Below are 15,502 nucleotides of genomic sequence, written 5' to 3' on the forward strand. Positions count from 1 at the left end.
GAATAACTTTCTGCTACAGCGCTACAGTTTCATGCTGTGGCACCGACCCTATTCTCCTTGACTCTTCCCTAGTTGGCTTTCATTAGCATCCTCCCTTCTTTGGTGCTAGACCATGGCTTCTGTTCTCTGTACCCATAAAACCATAACTTTGCTGAAAATCTGCATGCTTTCTAGTGCAGCATCACATTATTTATTCGCTGAAATGATTTTATTGGTTGTTTTATTTTTCTTCTTTCAGACTTGATTTGTCTAATTATTTCTTTTCGCACAATCAGTTTTCTCTCAATAAGCCACATTTATATTCCACTGAAATCCTTCAATATTTCTCCTTTTTCTTCCCCAAAATTCCTTGCTTCCTATACTGTCTCAGAAAGTGTTGAATAAGCTGCATCTTTTTTACTTCTAGTACTTTTGTATTCCTTGTATCTATGCTTCACAAAGATGCCGGACACCTTGTGTCTTCATGCCTCATGACTTTGCTAGTTCCTTCTTACTGCCTGGAAAGCCATTCCCACATTTCTTTCTTTGACTACTTCCCATACAACCTTAAGACTCAACTGAGGCTTTGTCTCCTGGTAGATTTCAGAGTCTCCTTATGGACAGAGTGTCACTACTCTTGACCTCTTAACACCTGTACACTTCCATGATGACAGTGCAAGGTATGGATTCCAAAACTTTTAAATTAATGAATTTTTTAATTTTAGGAATGATGTCTTTGTGTATAACCAAGATATCTAAATTTCAGGGGCTATTAATTGGGCCAGGCGCAGTGGCTCACGCCTGTAATTCCAGCATGTTGGGAGGCCGAGGTGGTCGAATCACAAGTTCTGGAGATCAAAAGCATCCTGGCTAACACAGTGAGACCTCGTTTCCACTAAAAATACCAAAAATTAGCCAGGTGTGGTGGCAAGCGCTTGCAGTCCCAGCTACTCGGGAGGCTGAGGCAGGAGAATTGCTTGAACCCAGGAGACGGAGGTTGCAGTGAGCAGAGATCGTGCCACTACACTCCAGCCTGGGTGACAGAGTGAGACTCCGTCAAAAAAAAAAAAAAAAAAAAAGAGCTTCCTTCTTACGAGAACATGAGGATCCTTGGACTGAAAAGGTCCAGAGAATGAAGGGAAAATCTATACAAAAACACATTATAGTGAAACTGAAGAATATAATGAACAAAAATACTCTGTAAGCCTTCGGTAATGAGGAATAGATCACCTACAAAGATTCAAGAATCAAATTGAAAGTGAATCTCTATATCAAAACTGCCTGAAGCAGGACAATGGAGTTTTTTTATATAATGTTGGTCCAAAGTTCCATATCAATTGCAAAACCAAAAAAAATTTTCAATGGAAAGTTTTGACTTATTTTGTGAGTGTGCTAGAAACAGTAAGTTCATCTTCAAACTTTCCTGTTCTTTCCTGTTCTGTAAACAACCCTTCCTTCCTTTGCCACCCCAGACATGCCTTCCCGCCTAATTGGTACGGGACAGTGTCTTCCTTCCCGCCTAATTAGCCCTATAGAATTTAAAGCAGTAGCCAATCCGGTCGGCTTAGACTGTGCATTGTGACTGACGCAGGCAGCACCCTTCTGTAGAAGCAAATATGCTTTGCTGAGAAATTTCCTGTTTAAGTGCTGGCTTTTCTTTGTGGCACTGAGCACTTGTTTCCAACAAATGTGACAGCACAATTTATTTGCAAAGTAAAACCAGATTTGGGATGACAGTAGGCTATGTATAATCTTTATTTCACTGAAATGTGAACATTCACATGTTTTGTTTTGCAATATTAGTGCTTTTGATTTTGGACTAATTATTTATATCCCAATGGAGTTTCTAGTAAGACACTATTTAGAATATATACACTAAATAGCCTTTCTGAAGCCTCCAGATTCTTAACTTCAAAATGTATCTAGCTCCACAGCACAGAAGAGGTGCTTTCATCTTGTCTTAAGGGAAAATATAATTTTACATTTTAGAGTTTTAATTTAGGCAAAATGATATTTAAATAGAAGAGTCTCAAAAATTATTTTGTGATACTCAGGGCCTCAGTCTTTTTGCAAGACAAAGACTCATACCACAAGAAAACATCTATTGAAAATAATATTTAATAGGAAAACAATGAATAAAAATAAAAATTCTGCCAGCCAAAAGATAAGAAGAGTGAAAAATAAACTTTTTTAGGTGTTCCTAATGTCTTACAAAGAAAACCCTGATCAAAGATAAGAGACAACAGCATGGTAAATGGAGGGAAGAAAAAGAACATGACAATTCACTAAAGCAATTGTCTTAGATAGTGAGATGATATAGAAGTGTCATAAATTGAAGTAAAGACAGCAGATTGTTAATTACCAGCATATACCTAAAAGGTCTGACCTGTTAAGTGACAACTTTCATCAAATTTGATTTAAGAAATCTACATATATATTGTTAACAAAAGGTGAAAAAAATTGTTAAAAATTATCTTCCAAGGAATAACTAAAGAAAGCCAGTTTATCTATGTTTGTGTAATTTTAAATATACCTTAAGCCCAAAAGTAACTTCAGATACCACATAATGATAAAAGTTTCAACTCCTAGAAAATTATGTTTTAGTTATGAATTTATCTAATTTATCTAATGATATTATTTATTATTTTATAGTGCTTCATGGTACTATAGTATATATTTTTCTTCATATACACACATGTACAGACATCACTACACACATACATTTATATGTGTGTACCTGTTTGTATACATGATTATATATACATATATTTGTGTGTGAATGTATATTATATATACACATAACATGTACGTGATTGTGAGAGCACTACAAAGAAAAAAATTTTTTTTTTTTTTGAGACAGAGCCTTGCTCTGTCACCCAGGCTGGAGTGTAGTGGCACAGTCTCGGCTCACTGCAACCTCTGCCTCCTGGTTCAAGCGATTCTCCTGCCTCAGTCTCCTGAGTAGCTGGGATTACAGGCACACATGACCATACCCGGCTAATTATTGTATTTTTAATAGAGACAGGGTTTCGCCATGCTGGCCAGGCTGGTCTGGAACTCCTGACGTCAAGTGATCCGCTCGCCTTGGTCTCCCAAAGTACTGGGATTACAGGCATGAACCTCTGTGCCCAGCCAAAAAAGCAAACTTTATAATAGGAGATTTCAGTTTATGCTGCAATTACTAAATGAACAAGGTGAAAAAATCTGTAATGATATAATAAATTTGAACAACGTAATTAACAACATTTATCTAATAAAATTCTGAAAACAACATTTAAGAATCTCACGTTCCATTTAAGCACACATGAAATATTGTACCAGGCTATAGAAAACATCTTTTAAAAATTTGAAAAGTAAACAATAGTAACCTTTTCCTAATTGCCTTCCCCTCCACTCCCCTATACCTTGCCACAAGGAAAAAAAAATCATTAACTTTCAGGAGGGCAGAGAGTAATTCCAAAATGATTGAAATTCTGCCCCTAGCACCCGGTGTAGAATGGAGCTAAAGTAAAGGATCAATATACTTATGAAAATATTAAGACACCATGTGCTTGAATAACTGTGTTTGTGAAACTGAAAAAAATTTTCTACTCTGTGTACATTTGTTCTTATGTTTTGTAAAATTGGGATGATGTCATATAATACATCTCTATGCTCAGATATGTTTTTTACTTAATATTCTTTCATGATACTTTTTTCATGTCACTATCTTGAGAACCCACCACAGCTACCGAGTTTCCAACACTTCTTCCAGCCAAAATAACAGAAGCCCTCTTCTAAGTACCAACTTATGCCAATACACACTCGGATAATTAATTTTAAAATCTGCAACGGTCAAAATGCATTTTCTCTTGTTCAGTCCTCAGTTGTGGTAGAATAGAAGATGCCTGTTATCTTCCTAAGTAAATGAAGGATTCATATCAAGCAACTCAGTTTTCACTTTTCTGAATACTCAGCCCTACTCCCATCATCCCATGACCCTGAATAACCAATACTGATTGTCCCCTTGTGATTCTGGGGACTTCAAGGAAGGAACAAAATCATATTTACAAAATCAGGAACAGTACTCACCTCACTGGAAATTTTTTCAACAGTAGTCCAGATCTTGAGATCTTCAGAAATGCAGGAATCAATGCTTATTTTGTGTGAGGGGGGAGATAAATCAGTAAAGTTCCCAGAAACGGAACCGCAGGATGTTGTAATCTCCAGAAACGCTAAGAAAATGAAGTATCTGCAAAGATAACAAGGAAAAAAGGTCTTGGTTGAGTCACTTAGTTAGCTGACTAGTGCTGGCTTGCTCCTATTCTGCTATTGCCCCAGAGAAAATGGAGTAGGAAACAATGTAGAGACTCCTCCCACCAGTGTTTTTAGCTTTCGTTTCTGTTAGTCAGAGAAAATGAACAGTTTCCTGGCAAGGGCTGGAGCATGTGGTGAAGGGAAAGGGGGGATGAAAAATTACTTTAATGGGTACAGTTAACATTTTTCGGGTGATGTGTACACTGAAATCTCTGACTTCACCAATATGGCATATATCCATGTAACGAAATTACACTTGTATCTCATAAATGTATATAAACACAAATAAGTTTTTTTCTTACAAAATTCGATAGCTGAAAGGAGTTCCAACATTAGAACTTTCTTACCCAGCAGACTTACATGTGAGTCATTAGAGACTTATATTCCCTTAAATGATGCTCAAATATAAGAGAAGCAACATGGCTTCTTCTCCCCTCCTTTCCTGTGCACAGAGTGGCAGTGGCAGGAGGAGATCTTGGTAGGAGCATCTATTGCTACCAATACTTTACTGCATCTCCTGGTTGGGGAAATGTCTGCTATGAAATCGCTATTTGTTTAAATACTACCTGAAGTATTCATCCAATTATTAATAACTGACAAACCTGGGCTTTCCAGATCAGAAAGTCATTATGAATATGTAAATCCTTCCTTAAATTTATATGAAGGAGTTTAACACTAGCTGTCCTCTTGACCATGACTAGGTTACTTTACCTCAATGATTAGATTCACGAATGCTCAGATTTTCTGCATTATTCCTGGATAAACAAACGTGGATAGTGGACTCTCAACATGACAGCATCGAAGCCTTGAAAATCCTGGAAAATGCACTGAACTTCTGGTAGTGTGAGGAGTCTGTTTAATCCTCTGCTCAGCAGTGTATTTTTCTCTGTTAAGGACAGTGGGTGTCCTTTAGCGTGCTGTAACCCCAGGATGTCAAATAAATGGCATCAACTAGCAGATGATGTGGTGTTAACCCAGCAGCAGATCTGCAAGCAGGATGTGGTCATGAGTGGAAAAGGGGCCCCATAGACTGTTAATATGTACTGTCCAAGGCCATCTACAGAGCAAAAGAAAGCTGATTGTTTTAATCCAAACTAGGGCCATGAAGTGAATAGCTGAATTCTGGATTTGAAACCGTATGAATAACTTTATCAAAAAAGGAGTAAGTCAAGAAAAAGCAAAGAGGATCTGGAATGATGGCCATAAACATCTCTGGGTGTTCGTGATAATCTTTTACTGGCTTTAGGGTACTCTTTACGTGGATACATTGAGTTGGCCTTAAGGCAGTAGGTAGAGAAGGATATTAAGGCAGTCACTGGGAACCCCAATCCAGAGGTCAAAGGGTAGAGAACCCTTGGAAGTTATGACCCTTCAAAACATTTTCTGCCTTTTACTTATAATCATTTTATATGCAGTAATGTCCTCAATTGGGACTCCAGCATACAACACACAAACTGCTGTCACCTATAAGGGCAACTCAGGACAATGCTCCATAATTCATACCGCAAAGATGAAATTTTCATAGATGAAGCAAAGAAATGCTTAAAAATGTGCATTTTCCCCCACTTTGTGGCAGTGGCCAACAATTGTAATTTGTGCTATCATACAGAAAAGTCATTAGTAGAATATACAAAAATTCCTGATAAAGCAAAAAATGTGCGAATATATATACATATATATAAATTATGTAGCTATATTATTACAGTGACTAAATTTATATTAATCAGGCATTATTCTGAATAAAATCTCTCAATTACGTACCTATTTTTGAACAATGAGGGTTCCATTTCTCTCTTTATGACAAAAAGCAGCTTACTATTTTACCTTTCTGGCCTCATTTTCCATACTGTTCCACATATACCAAAGTTTTAGCTGTGCAGAAACATTTATGTCACTTCACACTTTAGAGTATTTGTAGGTGACATTTCTCCTGTCAGTATTGCAAATGTCTTTACCTTGCTAAGAACAAAAAGACCTATTGCACACTGGTTTTTCATGATGCAATAGACTGTGGTATATGCATTGTTCACTTGTTTTGCAAATCAACTCTATGCAGCAAAGTTTCCCCTTTTTAGAGAAGACTACTATCTTAGTTGATTTGGGTCTTCTGGATGCTGAGGGTTCCAAGATCAAGGATGGCCAATTTAGTTTCTGGTATGAGCCCTCTTCCTGGCTTGCACATAGCCATATTTATGCGGGGTCCTCACCTAGTGGTGAGAGAGAGAGAGAGCACTCTCTGATACCTCTTCTTGTAAGGGTGCTAATCACATTATGAGGACCCCACCCTCATAAACTACCCACCAAAGGCCTCGTTTTCAAATATCATCACACTGGGAGGTTATGGCTTCATCATATGAATTTAGGTAACATAATCCAGTGTGTAGCAGTAATTGAAGCTATTTTCTAAAAACTAGGCGACTAGTTAGTGTTGGAGCCAGATTCAAACCAGATCTACCTTATTCCAAAGCCCATGCACTTGAATGCTAAGCAAAATTACTTCCTTGATTTACTAATTTCTACACATATTTTTTTCTTTAGCAAAACATCCATGTCCTTTTAAGCTTGTGTGAATGTCATTTTCTTCATTATTTCTTTACAGATTCTCCACTTAACAATATTAGCACAAGGGCATTGTTTGGGTTCTCATGCTTCCTGCTGGGGCTGGACCTTTGCTGTTAAGACACAGAATCTGATTTTCCCAAAGCCTAAACCGAAGTATTTTCTTTTTTGGAATACTAACATTTGTCTCTCCAACTCTCACATGAATGGAACCATGAATTTCAGATAATGGCTTTGATGTTTTGTCCATTGATTCTCAGTTGAAATTAGAAGTCAAAGTTTATCTCTTTCGTCACACTTGGTTTTGTGCTGTTTCCTTTTCCCCACTAGTTCCATTTTTTTCTGTATTATCTTGTATTTCCTAGATTGTGTTCTACTTAACATATGTATTTTGTGATTAAAATTAAAGTATATTATTATATGATAGGGTTAAAGGCCAATTCAATTCTATAAACAAACTAAGTGTCAGAAATGCAAAATAACACAAAATTACGGACATAAAAGATGGGAGAAGTTTATGGTGCAAATACCTATCGCCTTGGTCTTTTGTTTGTTTGTTTGTTTTTTGGCACTTGCACCAGGGGTGAATGTAGTTAAATAGGTGGTTATCGGGAAAACGCCCTGCTGGACTAAGAACCACCGTATATTGAAATGCCTAACCTTGTTTTTACTCTAACTCGTTACTTTGAATTTTGTCCTGCTTTTCTCTTTAATCACCCAGCCTTGCTTCTCCTGTAAATAAGACTCTCTCTAGCTGGGAAGGTCGGACAAACTCCAATTGACCCCTTAATTTGCAAGACACTAAGGGCTCCTTACCCAACCCCCTTTAGTAAGGAGTTGGCCTGGGTAAACAGATCCTCAGCATTTCAAAAGAGCCCAATTAACTGATAAGGTAGTAACACCAACAATGTATGAAGTTCCCAGGATTTTTCTCAAAAAGATAACAACATAAAACCTTGAGTTTATGTCTATGTCGTGTCCGGCATAGACCCTATATCTAATTATAATGAAAGATTTACAGCCTTGCACCTGGTACCGTTGCTCTTCTTGTAACCATTTGTCTTTTAAGGCATGTTTTTGCTTCTGTAGAATTATTGCATTTGAGTCCCCCTCCCCTTCCTAAACCTGGGTATAAGTTAATCAAGCCCCTTCCTCGGGGCCGAGAGAATTTTGAGCATTAGCCGTCTCTTTGGCCACCGGCTTAATAAAGGACTCTTAATTCGTCTCAAAGTGTGGCGTATTTTCTTAACTCGCTTGGGTACAACAATATAAGCACAAGGCAAGCTCAGACCAAAGAAGAGGCAGACCACTCCTGGCTGGTTGGTAGTCAAAGATCTAGATAGCAGAAACTTACACAGGAGGCAGTCTTAAACGGGAACAAGAGAAGTCAGATCTCCACCTCGCAGTGCACGCCTGAGTAGTTTTTCAGACAGTGAGAAGAAAGGAGGAAGGAAAAGCTGGTGGGGGGGGGCTGAGGGGTGGGGATAGCTATACCGATAGTGCCTTAGGCCATCTGGTTGCTTTCTTAATCTATTTACTTCCTGCTTAAATGGATTGTTTGAGCTTCCTTCAATCTGTTCCACATTGCTAAGGAGTGGGAGGATGTTCCTGGAAGCAGCAGTCATCTTGGCGCCAGTATGCATTTTCCAGTGGGACTGCAGCCTCCTACAATTCAATTTAAGCTCAGTTCCCAGAACACGTTTTCACCACAATGCCATTCCTTCCCCTCCAACCTCAATGCTTCTCTCAGCCAGTCCTTCCTTGAAATTTTGTAGTTTCTGTATTGCAGTTTTGTATTCTACTTTTCCTGTTGCTCAAAGCTAATGCCATAAACTCCAGACAACTCTGTTGGCAGAAAGAGCTTCTGTAGTTCTAGGGATGACCTCTTTACTTTGGAGTGGCATAAAAGAGACTCAGTGTTGAGGCAGGAGAGGAGAGTGAATGCATATGGAAACCTGGGGAGTGATGTGAACCAGTCATGATATACTGTACAAGGCCAGAGTTGGCATCATTCATCTCATGTTTATTGCATGTCTCATGGAGAAAATATGAGTGAAAGAAGTTTCTGGTTCATGAAAACTCCTGTTCTCTGACCCTCCCTGTAATAGACATGCATACTTACCCACTGTCTTAGTCCATTTAGTGCTGCTGTAATGGAATACTATAGACTGGGTAATTTATACAGAACAGAAATGTATTTCTCACAGTACTTGAGGTGGAAGTCCAAGGTCAAGCATCAGTATCTGGTGAGGCCTTCTTGCTGAGTCCTCACATGACAAATGGGGCGAATTCACCCCCTACAAGCCCGTTAGAGTGGCATTAATCAGTCTATTTACGTGAGTGAAATTCTCATGATCTAAATAAATACCTCCCATTTGGCCCAAGCTCCCAACACTGTTGCATTGGGTACTAAGTTTCAACATTATTTTTGAAGGGGGTAAAAACATTGATAGTTTCTACTTCTCCGGCTTTATCTCTGCTATCTTCATTCTTTATTTGCTTATTTTATCTAAAACTGTTCTCCAGAAAGCATTCTTTGAGGATCTTTACTAGATTGATAATTTCTTCACTCTGTTTAATTTCAGGACTTCACTTTGGCTGTCAAAATTTCCCTTGATATAATTTATCTCTAAAATTGAAGATGAGATTCTCTACTGTTGTCAGTAATGAACTCTCCACCCTAAACATCTGGTTTTGGGAATTTTTTTTCTTTTGAGACGGAGTCTTGCTCTGTTGTGATGGCACGATCTTGGCTCACTGCAACCTCTGCCTCCCAGGTTCAAGTGATTCTCCTGCTTCAGCCTCCTAAGTAGCCAGAATTACACGCATGCACCATCAAGCCTAGCTAATTTCTGTATTTTCAGTAAAGACAAGGTTTCACCATGTTGGCCAGGCTGGTCTCAAACTCCTGATCTCAAGTGACCCACCCACCTCGGCCTCCCAAAGTGCTGGGATTAGAGGCGTGAGTCACAATGCCCGGCTGGTTTTGGGAATTCTTACCCCAAATTACTAAAATCTATAATTTACTCAGATTTACTTAGCAATAAGGGCAAAATTAACTGAAATTTAGATTTCTTAACCTTTTTTTTTCTTTTGGAGATAAGGTCTTGCCATGTTGCCCAGGCTGATCTCAAACTCCAGAGCTCAAACAATCTACCTACCTCAGCCTCCCAAAGTGCTGGGATTACAGGCATAAGCCACCACATCCATCCTTAATATTTTGGCTGGAATTTGGGTATTAATATATTAAGAAGAGAGAAATAAAATTTACAAGTAATGGAGAAGTGGTGTTTGAATATTTCCTTTTATGTTTTAGATTAAGGGTTGACAATCTTCTTTGGTTCAAGGAAAGAAACTGCTGTTCACACAAATAAGTGCTTCTATGTGTTTGAATGTTTAAGGTATCAAGTCATGAGTGTCAGAAATGCAAAATAATACAGAATTGGCCGGGCCCGGTAGCTCACGCCTATAATCCCAGCACTTTGGGAGGCTGAGGCGGGCGGATCACAAGGTCAGGAGATCGAGACCATCCTGGCTAACACAGTGAAACCCCGTCTCTACTAAAAATACAAAAAATTAGCTGGGCATGGTGGCGGGCGCCTGTAGTCCCAGCTACTCGGGAGGCTGAGGCAGGAGAATGGTGTGAACCCAGGAGGCGGAGCTTGCAGCGAGCCGAGCTCATGCCACTGCACTCCAGCCTGGGCGACAGAGAGAGACTCCGTCTCAAAACATAATAATAATAATAATACATAGTTATGGACATACAAGATAGGAGAAGTTTATGGTGCAAATACCTATCGCCTTGGTCTTTTTGTTCCCTAACTCAGTGACAGGTGGCTAACTGCTCCGTAGGCTGATAGAGCCAAAACGTGATTCCAGCCTAAGAATCACAAAAGAGCAAAACAGAGAAGGGATTACTTAGGTAACAGATATCAAGCTCCTTTAGGAATTTGGAATATGGCAAGTTATTTCTTCTTAGCTTTATGGCAGTAATTTAAGTGTTATGTGATTTTGTAATTGCAGAATATTATGACATAGCCAGAATAAAAATACATCTATTGTCTAAATAGATGACTGGATTCACCAGTTAAATTATCGTGAAAAAATAACTAATAGCAGAAACATTAAAATAAACCATGCGATTTTCTATCAGCTTAGTCTGAAAGTTCACACAAATTCAATTACTTGAAGTTTCCCTGCAATACACCATGTTTTACTTCCTTCTTAGAATCTAGGGTATCTTGCACAGTGGAACCATAGGAAGTTGGATTACTCCCACCAGAGATGGAAGTTTCCAAATTTTCCACTTTTATTAAATATATGTTATATATTTGGCATAATGCCTTGGATTTTGAAAAGCCTTCTTAACCTTGCTGTCTTTTGAAATTATTCTACAAGTAGATAGATATGGTTTGATTATAATTTTGCTTTTTATCTATGCTATTTCTGGCTTGAACATCCCTCTTCAAGAATGTGCAGTGAGGACATTTGCTCTGTGCATTCTCAGGTAACTCTGGCTCTTGAGTAATGAAGCCATATGGATGAATAGAGCCTAGGAAGTAGAGATTCCCAGGGCTGAAGTCTTAGATGGGATGCCTAGACAGTTGATTCAACATATGTTTATTTAACAAATGTTTATTGAGGACTTACTACTCTAGGTGGTAGGAGTACAGCAATAAACAGCACACAAATGCTTGACCACAAGGCACTTCTATTTCAGCAGGCTGGCCATTAAAGAATAAACAAATAGCTACAGCATTTATACTATAATGTCATATATAATATAATGCTTATATATTACAAGCAGATAAGTGCTATGAAGAAATACAAATGGTATGAGGTAATAGACAGTAATGGTATCATGTGCTATTTTGCAGCATGTGTTCATTGAAGGATGAGCTTAGAAAAAAACAATTAAGCAGAAATCTGAACAGAGTGAAGGAGCAAGCTTTGCCAATATTCTGGTTGAAAAGAAATAAATGATTTGACAAAGAAAATAATTGCTAATGCTTCAATTATAACACTACTATATATCTGAGGGTTGGTGTTTTTGAAGCAAATAACACTAGTTTTTTTTTCTTTCTTTTTTAATTTTTTTAAACAGGGAATCATTCCATACTCTCTGTATGATAAGCAGGCAGTTGGCATAAGAAAAAGCAGAGCTCCTGGATTCAGAAGACTTGAATTCAGTAATTTGTACTGTCTTTTACTAGCTGTTTGGTTCCAGGTAACTCATGCCACCTAATTTAAAATGTAACAGTTGGGAGACTATAATAAATGCCAGCTGTTTTGTATCAGGCATACCATGCTGTTTATTTACAACCCAGAGATAGGAATTATCATCCCCATTCAGAGATGATTATATGCTCCCTCAACATTTTCTTTTCTTTGTGTCTTCCAGGCTTCATGTGAAAGCACTTTGTACACAGTAAGGTGCTACCCAGTGTCAGCTGTTATGCATGGTACAGGACCATACTTCTCAACTACAGTGTGTACACCCCTGGGTCATGAAGCCACCAAATCAATTGTCTGCATTTTCTTTGGGTATACATTTTACCCTATAGCAAATACTTTAAAATATGTTTTAAGTAAACAGATATCATGGAGTAAAATGTAAATTTTATATTTATGTGATAAAAGGTGTCTTAATTTTCTTATATATAAATTGTTATTGATATGTGAATGTTAGCACGTAATAGGGTTGTAGGAGGGTTGCATTCTTATAGATAAGTAGGGAAACATGCTGAGTTGACTGTGTTTAGCATATAATAGATGCTCAGGAAATGCAAATTTCCTTCTTTTCTTTCACTGGTAAGACAGGGGCGTTCATGTAGTTTAATCATTTTAAGTATTTGAAATGTGTTCCTTATTTTGAAAATGTCCCTTAAAATACTTTATAAATACTTTCAATTTTTGCTTATAAATTCTACATGTATAAGTAGAGTTTCTCTAGCTATCACCTGTCTATAGGAAAAAACAATAAGTTCATATTAAAAGTAATAACTCAGAATTCATTAACATTGTCTCTATCAATGGGAGCCTCCCCTAAAAGTCACAGTTGGTTATCTTCAGCTCATAAACATCCTTTCTTGTTCTTGGCTCAAGTCCTCTACCATATAGGTTGCTACTTTTAAAGTAAAATTACTAAATACTGGTAATTTTGAGCACCTGTTCATATGTGTGTTGGACATTTGAGTAACGTGGTTATTCATACCTATTGTCCATTTTTCACATGGGCTGTACAAATGGGACAATATGTAGTTCTACACACATTCTGAATTACATACATTGCCTATGTTTTCTTTCAGGATTTGGAAGTATTATGTTTAATTTTTCTTTTTTATAAAGAAATTTAGAGTTTACATGCAATCAAATTTAATAAACTTTCCCTTCCTGACTTGCACCTTTTGTGCTTAAGACGCCTTCCCCTACCTCAACGTGTTGAGATTATCCTGTTTTCTTCTAATGGGTTACTGGTCACATTAGGTCTTCAATGTGCTACACACTTTAAATAATCAGATCTCTGTGACTCAGAGGAGAACTCACTCATCAACCAGGGGATGGCACTGAGCCATTCATGAGGGATCCACCCCCATGAGCCAAGCACTTCCCGTCAAGCCCCACCTCCAACACTGGGAATCACATTTCAGCATGAGATTTGGGGAAAATAAATATCCAAACCATATAAATATGATTCCAAAAACATGATCCATGAAAGAAGAAATTGAAAAATTGAGCTTTATCTACTGTATACATGTCAAAAAATTTAAATTGCACACCTGAAATATGTGCATTGTGTTGTATGTCAGTTATGCCTGAATAACTCTGTTTTAAAAATAACAGGAAAATGGATCCCATTTTCTAAGAATTCTGGAGGTGGTTGTATACCCTCTGAAGATGTCTTTCCCAGGAAGAAGGACTATCTTGCTTAAAAAGTTATTTCTTATATTTCATCAAAATCTCTTTTACTATACTGTAAACATTTTATTTTCCCTTTAAAAAATAGTAACAGCTCACCTTGCTTCATTTTGAATGTTGAATCACTTTTGGTGGTATAATCTTACATAGTTTGGATTCCTTATAAGCTGATCCTAAAGTCGTGAGATGGAGAGTAAATATAAGGAGATACTCTTGCTAACCAGCCTGGATAACATCACCGATGAGGAACTGGATAGGTGTAAGTGCTTTCTTCCAGATGACTTTAATATTGCCACAGGCAAACTGCATACTGGAAACAGCACAAGTAGCCAACTTGATTTAAAACGCTGGCGTGGTGTCTGCAGTGAGGAAGACCGTATTTTTCAGAAGCTGAATTATATGCTTGTGGCAAAATGTCTTCGGGAAGAGCAGGAAACAGGTATATGTGGGAGTCCCTCATCTGCCCGGTCCGTTTCTCAGTCAAGACTTGGCCTTTCCTTTCATGGCATTTCTGGGAATGCATGTTGATGAGGGAAACGGGATGACACTAAGCTATTCATGAGGGATCCACCCCCGTGATCCAGACACCTCCCATCAGGCCCCACCTCCAACACTAGGGATTGCATTTCAGCATGAAAGTCCCCCAGGGAAGGCTGCTGGAATTTGTTTGCTAACTTACTACACCAGCCTCGTTGCCCCCTTTTACTGAGAAATCACTCCTAGGAAGTGTTTGTTACAAATTCCACAAATCCATCCCAGCCTTTGTTTGCATCTCTTGTTCCTGCCCTTAGGGCTGCCACTTCCATTTGTCATATTTTCACTTCTCCAGTTCAATTGCAGCTAACATGAACATGGAATTTCAATCTTAACTTCCCAAAACCTCATTTACATGTTTACCAAAGATTTGAAGATAAAGGAAAGAAATCATAGCACTGGAAAAAAATAAACTGGGATACTAGGTCATTTTGTTCTTCCACACAGCCTGCTCATTCTTCTCCCTGTCCCCGGCCTGCTGTGGTCCCAGACGATCCTTTCTTCTTCAAGGGAGTCTTGTATTCATACATCCGCTCTTTCAAATTCAAATATTATTTATCTTTCTCTCTATTTCCTTCCACTAATGACAACAAACTACCCGCACACAAAAACTGTTTTTATATTATTGGACAAATCATCGAATGTCTCCATCTTATCTGCATTTTGTTTACATTTCTGATCTTTTTCTCTATGTATAATTAATATATCCTTTATTTATGTCTGTATAATTAAAATTGACCAACAAAGGAGCATCTCACACTAGGATCCCCCAAAATGAGAGACTCCAAATGTAACAATTTAGAGATTTTTAAGTTCAACTCTAACAGCAAAACTTATACGACATCTTTTACTCCGTGTGTGTGTGCGCGCGCGCACGCAGGCACGCAACATGGATAACATGGTTTCTATGTTCACATGATTTCTATGAAGTCGAGATGAAACCATGTAAGTGATAATATAAGCCATAGATCTATACAGATATAAACCGTTAGGCAATATTTAAGGCGCTTTAGCGAAAGGGCTTGTTGTCTTCTGCATTATATTTTCCTAGGTTATTCAAAGTCAGAAAGTGTAGTGCTTAGGTATTGCCACAAGGTGGCAGTAACTTCACATAATGTGCGGAAGCAACTAACCGACCTGCAGAAATCAATTAAGTTCCTTTACAGCTCTAAATTTCTATTCTAGATCACGCCTAGGCCTACTTTGAAAGTAGCAA

At 38.1% G+C, this 15,502-nt stretch overlaps 2 protein-coding genes across 11 annotated transcripts in view; one reads left to right on the plus strand and one right to left on the minus strand.

Annotated features, from left to right (window-relative positions):
- IFI16 (interferon gamma inducible protein 16) overlaps nucleotides 1-14,306 on the minus strand; it is a 51,200-nt gene extending 36,894 nt beyond the window's left edge. For 2 of the 10 annotated variants that reach the window (XM_063598874.1, XM_057302365.2), the window contains exons 1-2: nucleotides 13,852-13,988; nucleotides 4,051-4,210 (exon numbers count right to left, since the gene is read on the minus strand). The gene's annotated coding sequence lies outside the window, so the exon portion shown is untranslated. Of the gene's footprint in view, nucleotides 1-4,050; nucleotides 4,413-4,986; nucleotides 5,262-8,188; nucleotides 8,350-13,851 lie in introns of those variants that run through there. The other 8 variants (XM_055112843.2, XM_055112847.2, XM_055112842.2 and 5 more) reach the window with 8 other exon arrangements.
- PYDC5 (pyrin domain containing 5) lies at nucleotides 13,939-14,280 on the plus strand. The gene has a single exon (XM_008974462.4). The coding sequence runs from the start codon at nucleotides 13,939-13,941 to the stop codon at nucleotides 14,278-14,280; it is 342 nt and encodes a 113-aa protein (XP_008972710.1).
- Nucleotides 14,307-15,502: the final 1,196 nt, after the last annotated feature.

The sequence above is a fragment of the Pan paniscus genome, chromosome 1 (genome assembly GCF_029289425.2).
Source record: "Pan paniscus chromosome 1, NHGRI_mPanPan1-v2.0_pri, whole genome shotgun sequence".
Taxonomy (NCBI): domain Eukaryota; kingdom Metazoa; phylum Chordata; class Mammalia; order Primates; family Hominidae; genus Pan; species Pan paniscus.